Raw genomic sequence first — 20,119 nt, forward strand, 5'->3', positions numbered from 1 at the left:
CAGCCACACCGCCCAAGCCTTTCACTTCACTTTATTACATTATGTGCTGTTCCACCAGTTAGAGGCCCATCTGGGTGAACGAGCAGACATCGCTGAGAGTTCATTCTGTGCACTTATTTTCCTCTCCATGTCCTGGCTGAAGTCAGCTGTACCACTGATTTGGGGGAGGAGGGAAGGGGACGATGGCCAAGTGGGGTGTCCCAAAGCCAGGCTGCTAAGAGAAACCAGCCTGTGGGCACCATCTGCCTAGGGCAACTGCCTTGGAAGGGGACAGTGGGAGGTAGAAGGATTCCCAAGACAAAGGGTGCCATGGGCTGAGGCCTGGGTGTGAGGGTCATGGGGAGCAAGGAGGAGCCTGGGAGGGTCCGGGGTGGCGGCCCGCTGGGACCTGAGGTGCAGCAGGGGTCGGGACCAGCAGAGCCTGTCTGTGGGTGTGAGCGCATTCCCACACAGCATCCCTGCTCCGTGACCCCGCACAACTTCGCAGTATTCCATGGGAGCTGGGCCCGTGCCAGGGCTCGGGAGTGTGCTAGCTGATCTTACTGCACCGCCCACCCTCCAGATCATTCCTGAAGCTCCTCACTAGGGCTTTCTCTGGTATGTATGCACCAGACAGCTCTTTTCCGATCCCTGCCTTTCATTGCCCATTTCTAAGGCTCTTCCTTTGAATTCATAAAACCTCTTCCCAGGGTTAAATAGCTCTTTCAGTATCTTTTAAATAGCTTCATCAAAGGCTTTACAAAAATAAGATTAAACAAGCTAGACCCTCTAATTTTAACTTGTCACTCAAGTTTATTTACCTGCCCCCTCCATTGACTTTATATTTTAGACATTGATAGCATGTCTCTCCCAAATTAGCAAGTCTCTCCCAAATTTTTGGTTAAGCATCCAGTGATGCTTCTCTTTATTAGAGATCCTGTGGTAGAACAGAGAGATACCTTTAGGCATAAATATTGTCTCATAAATACTGAGTTCTTCTGAACTGTATTAGTAGGGTTGGGTTTGTTTTAAAATAATTGAATCAGCAGGCTTTAAAAAATTTATTCACTCCCTAAAATCTTTTAAGCAGAAGTAGAAATTTAAAAACGAAAGTAATAAATGTCAGGGACTCATTATGTGTGGTAGGGCTCCGGGCACACCTGCTGGGATAGTGTGCTGATTTCCCCGAAACCCATTACTGTAATCAAGTGGGAGGCCGTGATTGTCATCAAGCTGTTAGAGGAGAAATGCACACTTGCCAGCCGAGCAGGCTCCCGGAAGCTGTGCTTGGAACGTCTGAAGAGGCAACACGCCGTGTGAGGAACAGCTATATGCTTTCAGTCACACTCATTACAAGAAGCTGCTGTTTACGTGGAGTATTTAGCACTGCACAATCGGAAGAGCCGTTTGCCTGATCTGTGGAAATAGAAGAATCCCTGTACTCTGGTGGGAAAATTCATGACCTGCATTTGCAGAACGATAGGCTGTTCCCTGAATACTGAGCTCTGACATCAGCATTTAGCCAGTACCTGTCCCGTGCCAATTGCACCTTCAGGAGAACTGAGAGCAAAAACAAAAGTCTCCCAGGTAGTTTGGATTATGAGCAAAGAATGGTAGATGAGGCTTTTCCTTGTAACAGCGGCTCATGCTGAAGCGGAAAATGTTTCATTTTTTCATCCTGTCTCTGGAATGCCAAAGCACAGCCATCGTGCCTGTTAGAGAGCAGTTAGCCCCACCTAGGAAGTGTGGCCCTCTTCACTGTCACATATTAATACGCGGGGCTGTTTGTAATCCTTGCTCAAATTCCTGGCAAGTGGACTTGAGATCTCATTGCTCTCGGCTAAAACGAGGCTCGTTCTTTGCTCAGCCTGGCTCAAGCTCTTCTAGTCTCGAATTCTGCAATTAAGCGTGTGTGGGTGCAGAGTGGACTCAGTGGGAAGCCACAAAGATGATTAAAGGAATGGAAAGTTAAAGTTATGGGAACTCTCATTTTTTGGGTCCAGCGCATGCTTTAATAATGATTCTCCCGCATGGGAAGGTGGTTACTTGCAGAAAAGGATCTACATCAAGGACTGAACACAAAGAGGGGTGTCAGTTCTGCAGGACAAGATATGTAGGTCAGGGATAAAGAGATTTCTGCTGGGGAGGGCGGTTAATTATTGGACTAGGCCCCAGAGAAGAGTGGCGTCATCTGTGTCCTTCTGCCAGGGATGTTAAAACATATGCAGAGGTGCTTCTCCATGCCTCAGTGAGGGGTGACTTGTCCTACAAGAGTTTGCCTTTGTCTTGTAGGTAGTCTGTATTTTTCTATCAAAACTTCATCTTTGTACTGACCATCCCAGTGGTTGCTTCCAGTTTTTGGTCATAATCTTTCTCATTAATTACATTTGCTTTATGGAAGCATTTTCAATTAGCAGGATGATAGGGTATTACCGACCTAAAAATAACAGTTACTCTAAAGTAGGGTTTCTCCATCTTGGAACTAGTGACATTTGGGGTGGGGTCATTCTCTGCTGCGGGGGCTGCCCCGTGCATCGTGGGATGTTGACCAGCATCCCTGGGCTCTGCCCGCTGGATGCCAGGAGCAGCACACCATCCCCCAGTTGTGACAACGAGAAACGTCTCCAGACCATTGTCAAATGTCCCCTGAGGACGGGGAGCAAAATTGCTCTAAAGCCATTCTAATAGCTTACCAGATGTGTGATTATTTCTGACCTTTCTAGACTTCCTGGCCCAGCACAGTTTGTAAAATTCATTTTCCTAGCACTTTATTAAGGACCCTCTCAGCGCCTGATGTTGTGAACGTAATGGCCAGCTAGAAAGTGGAACGTCAACTTGAATAACCTTAGCAAATGCTCATAAAATGTGATAAAACATCATTTTTCAGGAGCTGTAGCTGCTGATAGAGTTGTAGTAGAATATACAACAAACCTCCTACATTAAAGACAGTTTTAAAAGCACTATAATCACTTGAATGTTAAAACATTTAAAAATGCCATTTGTTACACTTTTTTAAAGTAGAAGTAATACATACTCATAGAATATTGGAAAAATCAGAAGCAAAAGGGGGAAAAAAGTCATCCACATTCTCAACACCCAAGAAGGCCCTCGTTAATATTTTGTACATTTCCTTCCTGTCTTTTGAATCTTTTTAAAATGTACATTTCAGGCTACATTTCTTGGTTTCTTTTCCAACATGGGCTCCCAAGAGCTCCTGGGGTTTGAGAGTCCATTCTCTGCTAGCGCTGGCTCATCCCCTGGATAGGTAGTTGGTTTGTCCTTTCGTACAGGAAATGTTTCTTGAGCGTCCTCCGTGTTTCAGTACTATCCAAGGGGCTTGGAATAAGAGAAGACAGAGCACAGACTGGGCCCTCCCTGAACTTGCTTCCTAGAGTCTACTTATAGGCATTTGGGGACTGATGAAGCTTTCCAGTAGACAGTTCACCCTAGTGAAGTAGAAAGAGCTTTCTTTCTGGTTCTTTTTCCATTTACCAGCTTTTGGCCTATAGATAGATAGCACCTCCACCCCCAAAGTTTTGAAACCTTTAAGAGAAGTCTTTATAATAGAGTTCCAAAGTGGCCTCGCAACAGCAGTTGCCACTCTCGGTGTAGCCAAGAGCACAGCTCAGATCTCCAGCTTTGACCCCAGTTGATGCCTACAACCCTTGCTTGGTGGTGAATATCTCACAGGTTTCCCTTCTGTGCCCAGAAACTGTTATGGACCCCAGAAGAATCATGGTCTTTTAACCCATTCTTGTTGGGTGGAGCCTCTTGATTGAGTGTTTCCATGGAGATGTGACTCACCCAACTGTGGGTGAGACCTTTGATCAAATTATTTCCATGGAGGTGTGGACCCCGCCCATTCAGGGTAGGTCTTGGTTGGCTCACTGGAGTACTTAAGAGAGCTCAAGAGCCGACACAGATGCTGAAGCTGGGAGATGCTTGGAGATGTGGACAGAAGGATGTTTGGAGATGCTAAGCTAAGAGATGAAGCCCAGAGTTTGCCCCCGAGAAGCTAAGAGAGAACCCCAAGATGCTTAGAGAGAAACACCCTGGGAGACAGAAGCAAGGATGCACAGGAGCTGAGAGAGAAGAGCTCAAACACAACCCAGGAGCAAAGGACCAACAGATGCCAGCCTCGTGCCTTCCCAGCTGACAGAGGTGTTCCGGACACTATCTGCCATTCTTCAGTGAAGGTGTCCTCTTGATGAATTAGTTTGGACACTTTCATGTTCTTAGGACTGTAAATGTGTAACCAAATAAACCCCCTTTATATAAGCCAATCCATTTCTGGTATTTTGCATAATGGCAACATTAGCAAACCAGAACATCTTCTTAATGCCTCCTGCATGAAGTTGGCTTTGTTCTATGTGGCAGGCAGAAGCAGCCATGCTGACATTCATTAGACCTATTCATTCATTCATTCATTGATTTCATTCATTCACTTGTTGATTTATTGACTCATACATGCATTTGGCAAATATCTGTTTAGCGTCGACTGTGTGCCGGGCATTTTCCAGGCACTGGGAATACACTGGTGAGCAATAGTTTACTGACCTAGCTGCTGTTAGAATCAAGGCCTCAAGCCTGGTATGTAGATTCAGAGGAAATATAATCTTGCTATTTATTTTAACAAGTAGATTGACAGTTCACTAAGTCGTATTTGGTTTTATAAAGGGTTCAGCAAATCCATGTGATCAGTTCTGGACTGGGGTTCATGGCTTGATCCAAGCTTGGCATTTGACCTGATTATTGAAATGGATGGAGGTCCCATTATGTGGGACTTTGAGAGAATCAATGAGCCTATGAAAATGAGCAAATAAGTATCTGTTGACTGTTGCTTCTCTACCTTGGTGTGTAAGGACAGAACACACTTGGTCTTGATTTGGGAAAGACATGTGCGGTGCGCATCGTGCAGTATCTACCTTAGAAAGCACAGTGTGCTTCAGTGTCAGCTGGTGTTTGTGGTTGAATCACATCCTGTTCAATGTAGCTAGGTTTAACCTGACCCACATAATGCGCAGGCATTTGCCCAGTGGGCTCTCGGCTCCTCTTTTAAACACAGAGCCTTTTTCACACTCAGCCTGAGCCCAAATGCTGCCAGGTTTCCATTAGAGTACTCTATTGCAGTAAATGGCCTTAGAGGAGGCAGCTAGAATTTTATTTTTGGAAGAACGATGTAGGTGAATAGTAGTCTTTTGAGAAGGCAAAACGTGTATTATAGAAACCAGGATCCGTTTTAAGGCAAGCCTCGCTGTGTACATTTTTCCTAACCTTTTCCCACGAACCAAAAGAAAGATTAAAATTCCAACAGAAGGAAAATCGCCTTGGAGAAATATCTTGAGACCGATGGATTTATTTCATGTGTGACTTAAAATAGCCTGGGATTCTAGCAGCGCCTTAAGTTGTATTTCTAATGAGTTCCTTTTAGCCAACTTTTCCTCAGCTTTCTTTCCCGTGGCCTTCTCCACAGACAGAACTAGGCTAATTGCAGTTATAACAGTTTTACTGTCCTTCTTTGAGAAATCCACAAAATGGCTCATTTTGAAGAGAGGAAAATCACGGGGGAAAAGGGCAGCTCTTCTCGGGGTACTTGTTTGGCCCCAGTAGCCTTATTTGGGATTGCGCAGCATCTCTGGGCTGTGAGCCTAGGCCGGTCCCATTGGTTTCTTGTTCCTCTCAGGATATATAATAGCATTGGGGCCGGTTATAAGTTAGTTTGTCAGAAACAACATGTTTAAGGTCACTGGGCAGCTCAGTGAGGTTCCTTGTCATGTCAAACTTCAACCCACAGTGAGGTGAAGGAGTGTCAGGGAAACGGGTGCAGGGCCCGGAGCTGTTGTAGGTGCCCTAGAGTCCAGGAGGGAAGCAGTGAAATCACCTAAAGGAGCCACCTTGATCAGGCCCATCTTGTGAGACTTTGGCGATGAACGGTCGGGTTGCAGCAGGGGGGCCCTCATGTGGCATTAGTTCAGGAGACATGCGAATTTATCACGTTTGGCCGAATGTGCAGTTTTCCCTCTGAGCCCCTTTTCTCTGGGATTCTAGGATGGTGGTGGAGGGAAGCCATGTATATGTGTAGCTGTGGGGTGGGGGGAGTTGGTAAGAAAGGGATTTTTATGTGGCCTCTCGCTCGCCCCTGTTCTAGAGAACGCCAGGCAGAGGCAGGAGGGGATCGTGAGCAACTCCATCATGTACTTCACCGAGGAGCCCCCCGAGCTGCTGGCCAACAGCCCGCACCCCCTGAAGCTGCGGCGCATCCTGAACCTCAGCCCCTTCACAGTCACAGACCACACCCCCATGGAGACCGTGGTGGACATCTTCCGGAAGCTGGGGCTGCGGCAGTGCCTGGTGACGCGCAGTGGGTGAGTAGCAGGACAGGGGTTGATGGAGTATGCCCTGCGGCCAGACACTGGGGGGCAAAAGATGAACAAGAGCCGGTCTCAGCCCTTAAGGTGCTCTCGGCCTACTAGGGTGGTGCAGTGTTGCACAGATGGCGTCAGTGAGCTGTGGTGAGTGAGTGGCCAGGGAAATGTCCGGGGAGCTTGGGAACTCAGAGCAGGGGCGTCCCATGCACCCTAGGAAGGTGGGAGATGCTTCCAGGTTGAGCCACTGCCTGGGCTGAGTCTGAAGGGGAGGAGCCAAAGGAGAAGGGACCCTGTCGCCTTTCTGCTGCCCCCAGGGTACTTGGCTCTGGGGGGCAGGTACAGCTGGTTTTGCTGTAATGTGCTGGATGCATGCCTCAAAATCACAGTACTCTGCAAAAATGCACACTCAAAACCACAGGGCTTATGGGAAAAATGGGCTTAGGCACATCACACTCAAAAGCTGCATCAGTGACACATAAAAGAAAAGATAGGGGCCTAATAAAAGTGGTAGCACAGTTTTACACACGTTAACTGGCTGTGAAATGCATTCAAAGTCCAATGCATGTGGTGCTCTATGTTGAAAAGACCTGGAGTTTGTGGGTAGAAGTGGGTGTTGGAAAGGCTGCAGCTTGTGAGTTCCTGTGAAGGGGTAGGAGGGTTATCTGTAATCAGAGAGAAGATTCTGGTCCCAGATGTGGATGGGTGTGCCTCCTCACACGGAAGCGAACTGCGGTAGCTGGTCAGTGTTTGAGGGGCGTGTGTGTGTGTGTGTGTGTGTGTGTGTGTGTGTGTGTGTGTGTGTGTGTTCGTTATTCCCACACCTTTGAGTTCGCTGGGTGCAGTTCTCTGCATTCAGAAATCACACCTAAGCAAATGCTTAATTTGCATTATGCTCACATTGGTCCCCGACATCTCATTCTGGTTGGAACAAATGCACATTTTCAAAACAAATGCTGTCGGGGTACTGAGAAATTTGGTGAGCCTGTGGCACGCTCTCGGCCACAGCAGTGTTGCTTTTGCTTGGTTTTGCCCTGAACCAGGAAGCCAGTAATGCAAAGAGAAGACACGGGATGGAAGCTCCTTGGGGGGAGGGGGGCGTTCCTGTGCTCAGCTCAGTTGGAGGAGGGGAGTGGCTAAGTCAGGGGGGCCTGGAGCCTGGGGGTTTCTCCCCGGTTTATTCCTCTCTGGGCTGAGGGTGGGAGGCAGGGGTGGGCTGTGGAGACGTCGGCACCCAGTGTAGTTGAGGCCTTTATCGAGTCCAGAGGCTTTGCTCTCTGATGGAGCCAGCGCGCTCCAGTTTAACCCGTGCTTCCCAACCCGGCCTGTTTTGCCCTCCTCCTCCCTGCAGGGACAGGTGGCACTCCTGGCATCAATTGGATGGAGGCCAGGGGTGTGGCACGGCTCCTCCAAGTCACCACAACAAAGAATGATCTGGATCCGACCCCAGATGCTCCTTCGTGCCGAGGCTGAGGGACCCTGGATGCTCGCCATTAGCTGACTAAGCCAGGGTTCCTCCTACCCCTTTTAAACTCCTGCCACATAACAGGGCCACAGGAGTCGGCCAGGGGTCTGTGTGCCCATTCGCCCAGTGAGCTCCCAGCAGGCAGGGCGAGGGCCCGCCTTAGCTCCGGCTGCAGCTAGAGCGGTGTCTTGTACAGGGGAGGGCCAATAAATAGCCGACAAATCGCCCTTGTCTTGCAAGAGGACATTTCTTCTGGGGTCTTTAAAGGTGTTCGGTGGTTCTCACACTCGAGGGTGCATCAGAATCCCCTGGAGGGCCACCCAGGAGGGGCTGATCCTGCCCGTCCCGGGTGAGGCCTGAGAATTTGCATTTGTAACAAGCTCCCAGGTGAGGCTGATGCTGCTGCTCCTGGGTCCCCACTTTGAGAACCGTGGAAGGGGACCTGCGCTGGGGCTGGCAACGCTCAGGCTAAATACCACTCTGATCACCCGGGTCATCTCAAGTGTAGAGCAGTTTCTCCTTTCCTTTAGAATCATCATCCCATGTCAGTTACCATTGGAATTTCCAGTGCAGCCAGGAAATTCCGCCCTTTACGCCCGCTCACAACTCGCAGAGCCCCACGAGGATTTCCTGTGAAGATGTGGGTGCTGAAATTGGCTCGGAATGTTCCGCAAGAAAACAAAATCACACTCTCTCTCCCTCCACATATTTTAAGCAAACACAGATGCCGATACGTTAGTGCTGGCAACGGGTCCTTGTTTGGGGGCCTTTCATCTCGGCGGGCTCTCAGCCAGGGCAGGCCTCTCTTCTTGAGCCAGCTCGCATTTTTGATGCACCCCCTCTCCGTGTGCCTTCCCTGCTCCGGAGAGCCTGCACGGGCCGGGTACCTGGATCGTCCATGGGACGACTCAGGACCTGGGGTCCAAGGTCATCATGAAACCAGATCCGGAACCCAGAGGAGTCTGTCCTCAGGAAGCTGACGACTAGACAGCCTTCAGTGGCTGAGAGAGAGTAGGGGTTAGATTTTCCCTACAGACATTCTAGAAAGGAAAAGGGAGTAGGGGAGACGGTGCTGGATGTTCGGCCGAGCCCTGCTCAGTGGGCCCCCGGGGCTCGGACTGGGCAGCTTTCTCAGAAGAGCCCAGATATGCTCTATTCTCAAATATGTTCTTGGGCATAGAGCAGGCCATTTCTAATTTGCCAGATTCACTTGAACTGCTACCCAAGGGACGGGAAGTTCAGACATTTGATTTAAATCAAATAGGACATTTCGCGCCCCTAATGAACCCTGCTGGATTTGATGTTGCCTCCTTCTGGGCTGGTGTCAGCTTTCTTCTTTTGTGATAATTCCTGTTGCAGACCAGGGCACCATTTCAGTGTGGACTGAAAGCTGCCCCTGACCTCCTGTGTCCCTGGTGCCATGGCAACCAACTTAACTTTCAGACATTACAGTTCTCAACTTTAACAGACGTTTTATCAGGACTGCTTTAGGAAAGCGACTGATCTTTTGATACAGTCTGGTGGTGAAGATAAGGAAGCAAAAGCAGCCTCTGTAGGTAGGGGAGTGTTTTATTGTGTTTTTGCTTTGGCAGGGAGGATGTCATAGTAGAGTTCTCGTCACTCAGCAAACACTAATACGTCATTGCTTTTTCAAAGCAGTGTTGGTGTCACCATCTTACTGAGCATCTAAGAACTGGAGAAGGCTCAAAAAGCATAAAAACCAAAAAAAAAAGTCAAGGAGCTTGTCATCCATCGAGGAACATGGACATCATCCAATGGAAGTGGAGTTGTCCAGGGCAGACTTCCTAGAGGGGCTTGATCTGACCTAGGCTTTTATGTAGAAAATAAATGTTTGAGAGAAAGAAGGAGCGTTCTGCACTGAGGGACAGCCCCCTGGTTAAAGATGGCCTGTGCCTGGGCCTCTTCCCCACGACACAAGATGGCCTTCAGGTCCTGCCCCCATGGGGACCCACTGCCCACAGCCACTCGAAAGAAAGCCTGTGGTCATGGCTTTCTTAGTGGGGTTAGTCTAGGGATCAGCGGCCAGCCTGTAATCGATGCCTTTTTTGGTTTTTAAAGGACACTCGAGATCCCAACACTTGCAGATGCTCATTTTTAACCTCCAGTCCCTGTTCTCTTGCCTTTATGTTGCAATTACACTTTCTGAGAGAGAAGTCAATAAGGGGATTCTTTTACTCGTGCTTTGTTCCTATCACCAAATGCCTAGCATCTGAATGGAGAGCAGGACTCCGTAAGCATGTGGGTCACTGCCTTCAGTGATCTGTTTATCTGTTTATTTTACAGCTTGATTGAGACAGAATTCACGTACCATACAATTCACCTGTTTAAAGTGTACAATCCAGTGGCTTTTAGTGTATTCAGAGTGCTGCTTCTGTCACCACAGTCAATTTCAGGACAGTTTCATTACCCCAAAAGAAATCCTGCATCCCTTAGCCATCACCTCCCCAATTCTCCCTCCCTGCCCCCCACCCCATCCCTTGGCATCCACTAATTTGCTTTCTGTCTCTATGGATTTGCCTGTCGTGGACAGTTATACAAATGGAGTCACATGGCAGGGCATCTTTTGTGTCTGGCCTCTTTCACTGGGCATAATGTTTCAAGGCTCACCCATATTCCAGCATGTGCCAGAACTTTGTTCCTTTTTGTTGCTGAGTGCTATTCTGTTGTATGGATGGACCACGTTTTATTCGTCCATTCACCAGTTGGAGGGCATCTGGGTTCCCTTTATTTTTCAAATGAGGGTCTGAGACCTGAAGAGGTAAGCCAGGGCGCTCAAGGTTCAGCGGGACTGGTGCCGAGCCTCTCCCATCGGGGCACACTTCCAGGCACCCTCTTTCCCCAGGAGCAGTCAGATACCCGGCTCTGGGGGCAAAGCCAGGCACAGAGGGCCACATCAGGGTCTTTGGTGGAGGACACTGCCCAAGGGACTTGGCCGGGGAGACAAGCCTGCAGACTCCCCTCGCCCCTTTGATGGCTGCTGCTGTTCTGCATTCACCTCGTCCACTCGCAGGCTAGCAGGTATCAGTGCCCCCTGCAGTTAGCCTCCTCGGGCCAGCAACATCAGACAGTCGAACTGGGCAAATGGAAGCTACGCAGCACCATCCTCAGGTATCCAGAGTCCTGGAATACCTGCGTTTTGGAATAGCTGTTGAACAAAATGCTGAGAAGGCCAGGTAATGGGGTGGCTGGGTCCCAGCAAGTGGCATGTTATTTGTTCACCCAGGGAGGCCCACCCTTGTTGGAAAGCTCCCAGCTAGGGGTGACATGGAAAGTGTCCAAAAGCTGGTGTCAGACATGAGCCCTTTAGTTACGGGTTGTGGGGAGGTCAGTGGGGTTCCAGAAGTAAGATGAGCCTGGCATGGGGCGTCCCAGGGTGGCCAGCACACTGGCTATAAAGCAGCTGGTGTGGAAGTATTGCAGCACGTTTTGGTCCAGCCAGTGGTTCTCAAGCAGGGCTGATTTTGCCCTCACCCAGAAGGGCCATGTGGCACTGTCTGGAGACGTTTTTGATTGTCACAACTTGGGGAGTGGGGTGGGGATTAGGGTGCTACTGGCATCCAGTGGGTAGAGCCCAGGGATGCTGCTAAATATCCTACGGTGCACAGGAGAGTCCCCTACTGCAAAGAATGATTGGGCCCCAAGTGCCAGTTGTGCTGGGAGCTTGAGAAACCCTGCTGCAAGCTTTTCCTGGGCATGGAAGGGTGGAGAGAATCCTGCCTTGGGAACTCCTACCTGCCCTTATGTCCTGGCCCTTCCCAGTGACAAAGCCACTCTCCCAGTGGCACTGCTCCATTGCAATTAATTAGAATCATCAGAGCAGAAACAAAGGTTATCTGACCCTAGGCGGAAGCTTCTCTTCTTTACCTGGGCCTCTGAGCCTCCGCCATGCCTCAACTGAGTTTGGAGGACTGGGCTGGGTCTGCTGATGCCAAAAGACAGCTCTAAAGAGACAGGGGCTCCCAGAAGCTTCTGCAGCCACAGAAATAGGGTTGTTTGGCAAGAAATTGGGTTATAGCACCCTTGAGAAAGTTTTTACCTTTAGTTGGAAGAGTGCAAAGGGCTCTTCCCATGACAGGTGACCCCAAGCAACTAAGACCAATCAGGAGAAAAATTTCAGGAGCCTGTGAGTGGGCTAAGCAACATTCTGGAGAGAGGAGACCAGAGCCCTTGTTGGGCCCCGATTCCATTCTCTGTATTTATTTTCATGAGGGTTTTCCCAAGAGAACCAAGAGCTTCTTACCCCAAAGAAGAGTGTTAACGTGTTCTCTTTGGATGTGTGTGATGGCTTGGAGCTGTGTACCCTAGAGAAACACGTCCGTCAACTTGCTTCATTCCTGTGCGTGTGAACCCATTGAGAGTGGGGCCCACCTCAGTCAGGATGGGTCCTCACCCTCTTACTGGAGTCCTTTTATAAGCAGAATGAAATTCAGACAGACTGAGAAAGAGAAAAAGTCACCCAGGGGAAGCCAGAGCTGAAGGCCAGCAGAGCCCTGAGGAGAAGGGAGCGGCCAGGAGAGGCTGCCGTGGGCATCGTCATGTGACAGGGAAGCCGAGGCCCAGGATTGGGCAGAAAACCCCTCCTTGATGACACCTTGATGACTCCCTGGTTTGGACTTTTTCCCGGCTTCTAAACCGTGAACAAATACATTCCCATTGTTTAAGCCCACCCGTCGCATGGTATTTGCTTGCGCAGCCAGGAAAACGAAAACGGTGTCTTTTCAAAATCTTAACAAACATTTTTTGGTGCAAGGTTTATTTCAGTCAGTTCTGTGTGTCTTATTACAAATTCTAGAATTTCACACGGTGTAGTGCGGGAAGCATTCTCGATGGGATTGTTTCATGTTAACTGTTCAGTGCAGAGGAAGTTGAAGGACCCACGCTCAGCTGGTCAGTGTTAGTCTAACAACATCTTGCTTTATGGAACCTCATTCAATTGTACTGTATTTTGATACATTTTAGAAAATCATTTAAAGTAATATGTGACCGGATTTAACGTCAAATAGTCCAGAAAGTGTGAATGAGAAACAAAAATTCCTGCCTCTATCCCTCCTTCCCACTATTCCTCTCCCTGCAGGCACCACTTCCCCCCGTGGTTTTATTTTGCAATTTTCCCAATTTACAGGGAAGTTGAAACAGTGGTTCAATGAACCCCCATATGCGTCCTCACCTAGGTTCACCTGGTCACATTTTCCCACATTTGGTTTCTCTTTCCTTCTCTCTCTATTGTTTTTGGAATCATTTGAGCATAAATTGATAGTGATAATTCACCTCTAAATATTTCCATGTACATCTTTTAAGAATAAGGACATTCTTTTACATAAGCACCAAACTGTAATTATGCAAAATTAACAATAAACTCATAATATCATACAGTATCCAGTCCCTCTTCAAATTTCAGTCTACAATCCCATCAAGGTTCACACATTGCATTTGGTTGTTTTGTTTCTTTAGTCTTTTATCCAGAACAGTTCCTTACCTTTTTTTCTTTCCTTCTTTTTCCTTTTTTTAAATTTAAATTAGAGCAGTTGTAGGTTGACAGAAAAATCCTGCAGAATGTACAGAGTGCCCATCTCCCCATCCCCCTCACACAGTTTTTCCTGTTATTAACACTTTGCATTAGTGCAGTACCTTTGTTACAATTGATGAAACAATACTATCATTATACTATTAACTATAGTCCATAGTTCACATTATGGTTTACCTACTTTCGTTTTCTTTTTTAATGACAGATTTTTTTTTTAGAGTCCAGACCAGTTGTTTCCCATTCCGGATTTGACTGGTTGCTTCCTCATGACTGGATTTGGTTGGAGTGGTCAGGGGCTACTTTTCAGTGCAGGTGACGTCATCATGTCAGCTTGTCCGGCTGTGTGTGTGTGCCCAGCTCCATCACTTGGATGAGGTGGCGATTGCCAGCGCCCTTCATTTAAAGGGACGTTTTTCTCTTTGTACAGAATCTGTGGGATGATACTTTGAAACTGGGTGAATTTTCTGTTTTCCAGCAACCAATTACCCAATGCTTTTAGCATCCATTGATAATTATTGCCTGAACTAATGATTACATTGAGGTTTGCAAAATGCTGATTTTCTAATTCTATCCTGCCATCTACATTCATCAAGAGATACCCCCCATTTTTTTTTGATATCTCTATAGAGCCATGAAATCTGCTTTCAAAGTGTTGTAATACCTGATTCTTTCTATATTACATGCTTTTTAAAAGCCCCTTTTGCTATTTTCTTTGCTCCTAAAAATGTTCCCGTGAGATGGGGTGGGGAAAAGTATTCCCCTTGCCACTGTGTGCTCAACGGGGAAACTGACACAAGAAATGAGTCACTTTCTCAAGGCTGTTGAAAGTCCAGTGTGGTCAGTGACAAAGATGTCATAGGCCTGGTCTGACAGCTTCATTGGTCAGTGCCCGTTTCACCAGACACAGAGCTTACTTGTGTGTGTCTGTGTGTGTGTGTGTGTGTGTATGTGTATTTTTTTTTTTTTTTTGCAGGGGTGGGGGCTGATTTTCTCCTGGGGAATTAAATATGTATACATAGAATATTATCAAGTAAAAAATGGCATTGTTATAGGTATTTAGGGCTCTTTTTTTCCTGACTTTTGCACCAACACTAAGGAATTTTTACTTTTAAATTATGTGCTTTGGCTACCTTATAGGACAAAAGAACTTAATCTAATTTAGCCTCCATTTAAGTTTGTCATTGTCAGTGTGCATGGGGACATTTTTATGCCGTGGTAATCAGTGAGTGTGTATCTGCAATTTATTTTAGTATATAGTGTAAGGAAGGGATTTAATTCTTAAAATATGGATAAGGAGATTTTCCTAGCATCATTTGTTGAGCACCATATAGGACTTTGAATACTTGTGTTCCGTCTTCATAGTCACTATCTAATGATAAGAGATGAGCTTACCTAATTTGGCTTTAATTAAATAACAGTCCATTTGTATTTGTGTTTTCTGATTTTTTTCTGTGTTTCATCATTTTCCATAGATACAGAGTAGCAACTTGTCATTTTGATAGTTTTGCAGTATTCCAGAGTGAGACTGCCGTAGTTTGCTTCTCCATTCCCCTTTACTTGGGTCTGAGGGTGATAGAATGGGCAGCATTTTGCAAACTTATTTGGCAGTGGAACTTCATTTTTCTCAAAGAGGTCGTACACATCCTCTCCTCTCCAACTTTCCATCTTACCTGAGGAGGTGTGGTTTGTTCAAGCAGGTGGTCATGGAAGTATTTAATAAAATCAAGGGTGCAGTCAGGGCTGCCGTGAACGGTTGTGCAGGTGTACACTGCATAGTCCAAGGGGCACTGTTGGAATTGTGGTGTCTGTGAACAGTTATCCCTGGAGCTGTGCAGTGTACAGACTGGGTGGCCCTATACAAGGGACTCTTCTGGAACAGGAGGCAATTTACATCTGTGGTCAGAGGCGAATGTCAAACTTCACCCTTCTGGTAAGATAGGATTAAAAATAGAGTCAGTTTTTTTTTTATCTTATATTTAAAATTTCTTATACTTAAAATACCTTATTCTTAAACTTTCTGTGGTGTGGTCTTTAAGTTTTGACGATCATTTCCATAAGGCCTTTGTTGATGAACCATAGTCTTGAGGTTTAAGAGTGTGTCTTTGGCATCCTGGCCTGATGGCGGTAATAAACAAGCTGGCCGTCTCAGTGACCTAACACAATAAAGGTTTATTTCTGGCTCACATCCCATCCCATGTGGAGTGCAGCAGCAGGGGGTTCCATTCCACACAGTCACTCAGGGACTGAGGTCTTGGCATCTTGTGGCTCCTGAGTCAATCCTTTGTGGCCTTGGAGTCTCGCACGGGCTCCACTGCCTGGCAGATGAGGACAGAGGACGTGGGAGAGACGTACTGGAGACCTGGGAGTGGCATCTAGTATCCCCAGCCACAGGCCATTGGCCAGAGCTCACTCACTCGGCCCTACCCAACCACAGAGGAGGCTGGGAAATGTCTACCCATGTGCCCAGGATGCAAAGGCACTGGGGTTCTGGGGTCGGCATGAGTCAGCACTGCAGAGGTTACCTCTTCTTTCTCTATTTTTTCCTTCTCTAGGAGACTTCTCGGCATCATCACGAAAAAGGATGTTCTGAGGCACATGGCCCAGATGGCAAACCAGGACCCCGAATCCATCATGTTTAACTAACAACGGGATGGCGTCTATTCAGAGAAAAACACAGCGGCTGTGTCATTTAAAAGACATAAAGAAACCATAGCTGGGGACAGTAGAAACGTACTTTGGTTTGAAAAGGAGGGGAAGAAGGTTGAAACCTTTTTAAAAAAAATATACATCAATGAGCAGGCATTTAATAACTCTAACCCCTTATGAATTTCCAGCCATGTTAATGAGTTTACTAACTGTTATGGGGGCGTGTGGGTGGGTGTAAATGATGTGATTTGTCTGAGGACAGGGAACCAAAAAGCCAAGTGGAGAGACGTGTCCCCTACCTGCTCAAGGCTGACACTTGTGACTTAAGACCATGTGTGAAGCTTCGAGTCCAAAAGGCAAAGGCATATTGTTGTGTAAGCATCCTTATTTATTGGTTCCTGAAGCTTTGCTGCTATGTTACTGAATCATACTAAAGACATTTACTTTGTTGGTAAAAAAAAAAAAAAAAAAAAATTAAATTTGAACATAGCGGAAGCAGAAGTATGCAGATAGGTCCACTGACGACCATCCCATTTCTCACTCCTGTTTTCAGTCTATTATTTTGCTCATCCATCAGTTTCTGAACCAACATTAGGGACACCCGCTATGATAAGCATGAAGAAATCATTTCTCTGTTCAAGACCAGAATCTCGGGATTGCACAACAGACTGTTACAGCATCGTGCGCTGCTCTGTGTTGCCTCCCGTACAAAGCAATGCATCCTTATTTTCAAGCTCTCTATGCCCCTGATCTTTGGTTCCCATCCCTGTGGCTCCATGTCTCGCTTGCTGTTGCTTCTGTATTCCTAAGTCTTAGTCTGGCATTTTCCGTGGGCCATAGCCTATATGCTCCCAGCTTGCCATAAGCCTGCTTTAATTTCCAAACAGTATACAAGAGTCAAAAGCAGGCCACCCAGTGTTATTAGTTATTTTTCCACTCAGATGTCATCAAACACGGCAGCGGAGAGGATAAGTCCTCAGGGGGAGCTCCTCCTAGTGGATTGCAAGAGAAATACTAAATTGCTTCCAAATCAGTTCCATTCTCTTCTCTGTGGGATGCACAGCCTCGCGCCCTGCTGTGTGAGCATGCACTTTCAGACGGGCAGTCAAAGCGCAGAGGGGCAGAGTTCAATTTTCCACGGTCAGTTTGAGCATTGGGCATCTCTGTATTTGAACCCACTGACACATTTATTCTTCTAGACAGGACTTCTGTCATTTCTGCGGGAAGGAATTAAGCTGTATTTCACGCCCACTGTCGAATGATGTGTGTAAGCTGTATCCCACTTGCCCTTTAGTCTTTGTCCCTCCCTTTTTTCCTACTTGTCCTCATCCTTTTCAGTCTCATTGTCATTGGCTATTGACGGATCAGTTAGATGTGCATTTGACTTTGAATACTGGAGAACCCAATGAACAGTGATGCACTGAATAAGAAACCTGGGGTGGGAGAGGGGTGGGCCCTCCAAGGCTGTCTCAGTAATATCATCGAGGGTACAGACTCCTTTGGTATTTCTTTTCCACCATCCTTACTCTTTGTCCTTTGGCTTACTGCCTCATCATTGCAAGATGGCTGCTGCACCGCCAGGTATCAAGTCTGCTTTCTAAGCAGAGAGAAGGCAGAAGAAGGAAGTAAAAAGGTGCAGCGTCTATGTCAGGAAACAGAGCTTTCCCAGAAACACTCGGCTTACAGCTGTTGGCTAGGATCCCGTCACAAGGTTCCCCTTAGCTGCACGTGAGTCTGGGAGGGGAATTTTTTAGCTAGGCACATTATTCTCTGAATGACATTTAGATTCTCTTAATAAGGAAGGGAGATTGGTCCTTGGGAAGGGAATTTGTCCGTAGCATCAGATGCCATTGTTGTGTCCCACTCGCCCTTCTTACCTTCCTTACCTTCCCTTTCTTGCCCACCCCTTGCCAACACCCTTCTTCTAACCTTCCTTCCCCCCCACTCCCACTTCTCTCTCCCACTTCACATAGAACTCTCCAGGCAGCATCCAGAGTTTCTGCCACCTTCACCCTAACAAAACAGTTCATTTTGCATACAAACCTAGCTGCAAGTGGATTTCTACAAAACTTCTAGTTGATGGGAGGAAATATATATTCTTTGGGTTTAAAGATTTTAAGTCAGACAAACTATAGGGAAATTTCTGTCTGTAAGTAACTGCACCTTCAGAAAGATCAAACAACCACTCCAGTGTGGAAATGTGCAATCGATAGGAAAGAATTTGATCTTTGGTCCTAAAATGGAATGAAGCTCCTGGTCTCATTCACCGCATGTCACTAATGAGCGCTGGGAGCTTTGTTATTGGGGTTTCCATAGAACCTTTGCAAGTGAAGCATGCGTCTCCTGGAGTTTAAACTCTAAACTCTAAGAAGTCAAAGATCGCCCTGTGGGGTTTCTGTCTTATTCCCGCGTGGCTCTCCTCAGATCTTGCCTGCAATGGGACATGGGCATTGGTCACAGCCTGGCTTTATATAATCCAGGAGGCCCTTTGAGCTGAAACAAGTGGCTTCCAAAGGGAACACTTGGCAGTGAAAAGATAGCCAAAGGGCAGTCAAACCTCAGAAGCTCCTTCTCCAGCTGAGGCGATGGACTCTGCACCAAGGTCACAGAGGGGACATTTGGGAGTTGTGTCTGCATCCCCAGTGCTTAGGACAGGGATGGTCTGGAGTTCATGGAAAAGTGTTGGAAGTGTCACTCCACTTAAATAACCCAGCCTTGTGTTCTTGCAAGCAGGGCCCCTAATTTGCCGTGGGGTTCAGCCTCTCCTCAAGGGATGACCGGCGTCAGACAGGCCGAGTTAAGGTCAAGGGTGGGATGGGGTAGGCCGTGGTGGGGACTCCCCCACCGAATCAGCTCCCTCGCAGGAGGCCCCGACTCGGCCACGCAGGCCCTGGCCCACTGGCTCGGGGGCGCAGGTGCAGGCTGCGGGGAACGTGCCGCCACTCTGGGGTCACTCAGAAACCTGCCCGGGCAGGGATCCTGACGGTGTTCGCCATATCCAAATGCAGAACTTCGGTCCACTTTACCTGGTGATGTGATGACTTGGATGTGTAAGTGAAACAAACATTTTTCAGAATAAGGTTTTTTTTCTTTTCCAGAACCACAGGCTTTTGACATTTGTAAAACTTCCCTGATTCTTTCTGAATCTGTTTTTAATGTAAAAAACATAAATGCTGAGTGAAAAGAAGTTCTCTAAGGAGACATTGTCAACCTGTTTCTTGTTCTGCCTCCCATTCTCTGACTAAGGCAATGTGCTGTAGACAGACATCAAATAAAGGGTGCCCTGAAAGTGACGTGCAGCTTTCTTCCAAGTGTTTTTCAGCGCATCCCTTGGGCGTGCAGAGGTGGGCGTGGAGGTGAGAGAAGGGTAAATGGGCTAGAAGTAAATCATTCTATATTCCATTTTCGTTGTTACTAGAGCCAGGTGGTCTCAACGTTTTCTATTCAGTATTTTTTTCCCAAAGGTCTTACAAAGGAGAAGATGTGTAAATAGGTATATTTCAGGCCGTAGTAAGTCACAGAAACTGAAGATGTTAGAGCAGTTTGTTTCGCTTAGGTGAGAACTGGTTACTCTGAATTACTTGCCTATGCAAATTCTGCTCACTTTTCTGTGTCAGATGCTGAGCTGGAAAAGATGGGGAAGCCCAGGAGGAGATCTTCTGAATTACCACGTAATGGTAAAGGAATGCCCTCAGTTTCATTTCGCGTGGGCAGTGTTTTATCAGACTAAGCTTCTAAACTTTGAAATGATTTACATGAGGCAAGAGCCTGTATATCTAACTTGGGAAACATTAAGCAGACCTGATTCTCACCGACCCTGAAATAACTATTTATTTGCCGTCCAAGGTGTGCCGGGAATGAGGCCACGTGCGACTTTTATGAGATTAGACTCACATTTGGCATTGGAACGGCCACATGGCAATGCGGGGTGTTTTTTTTGTTTTTTTTTGCTTTTTTTTTTTTTTAATTTTAACACTGTGTAAACATTGGCACCTTATTAACAATTAAATCTTGAACTGTTTTTAAGAATGAGACAAGTATGTTGTGAAGAGAAGAGATCCCGATTTCAGAGCATGTCTCTACCTAATAGAACCTCCAAAAACTGACCCTGGTGAGTTG

The 20,119-nt window shown here is 47.1% G+C and overlaps 1 protein-coding gene across 7 annotated transcripts in view; it reads left to right on the forward strand.

Annotated features, from left to right (window-relative positions):
• Positions 1–19,293, forward strand: part of CLCN4 (chloride voltage-gated channel 4) — an 88,330-nt gene extending 69,037 nt beyond the window's left edge. For all 7 annotated transcript variants that reach the window (XM_037822061.1, XM_037822064.1, XM_037822066.1 and 4 more), the window contains 2 exons: positions 6,128–6,344; positions 15,907–19,293. In XM_037822061.1, coding sequence (XP_037677989.1) covers positions 6,128–6,344; positions 15,907–15,997 — 308 coding nt within the window. In that variant the 3' untranslated portion in view covers positions 15,998–19,293. The remainder of the gene's footprint in view (positions 1–6,127; positions 6,345–15,906) is intronic.
• The last annotated feature ends 826 nt before the right edge of the window (positions 19,294–20,119 follow it).

The sequence above is a fragment of the Choloepus didactylus genome, chromosome X, assembly GCF_015220235.1.
Source record: "Choloepus didactylus isolate mChoDid1 chromosome X, mChoDid1.pri, whole genome shotgun sequence".
Lineage (NCBI taxonomy): Eukaryota > Metazoa > Chordata > Mammalia > Pilosa > Megalonychidae > Choloepus > Choloepus didactylus.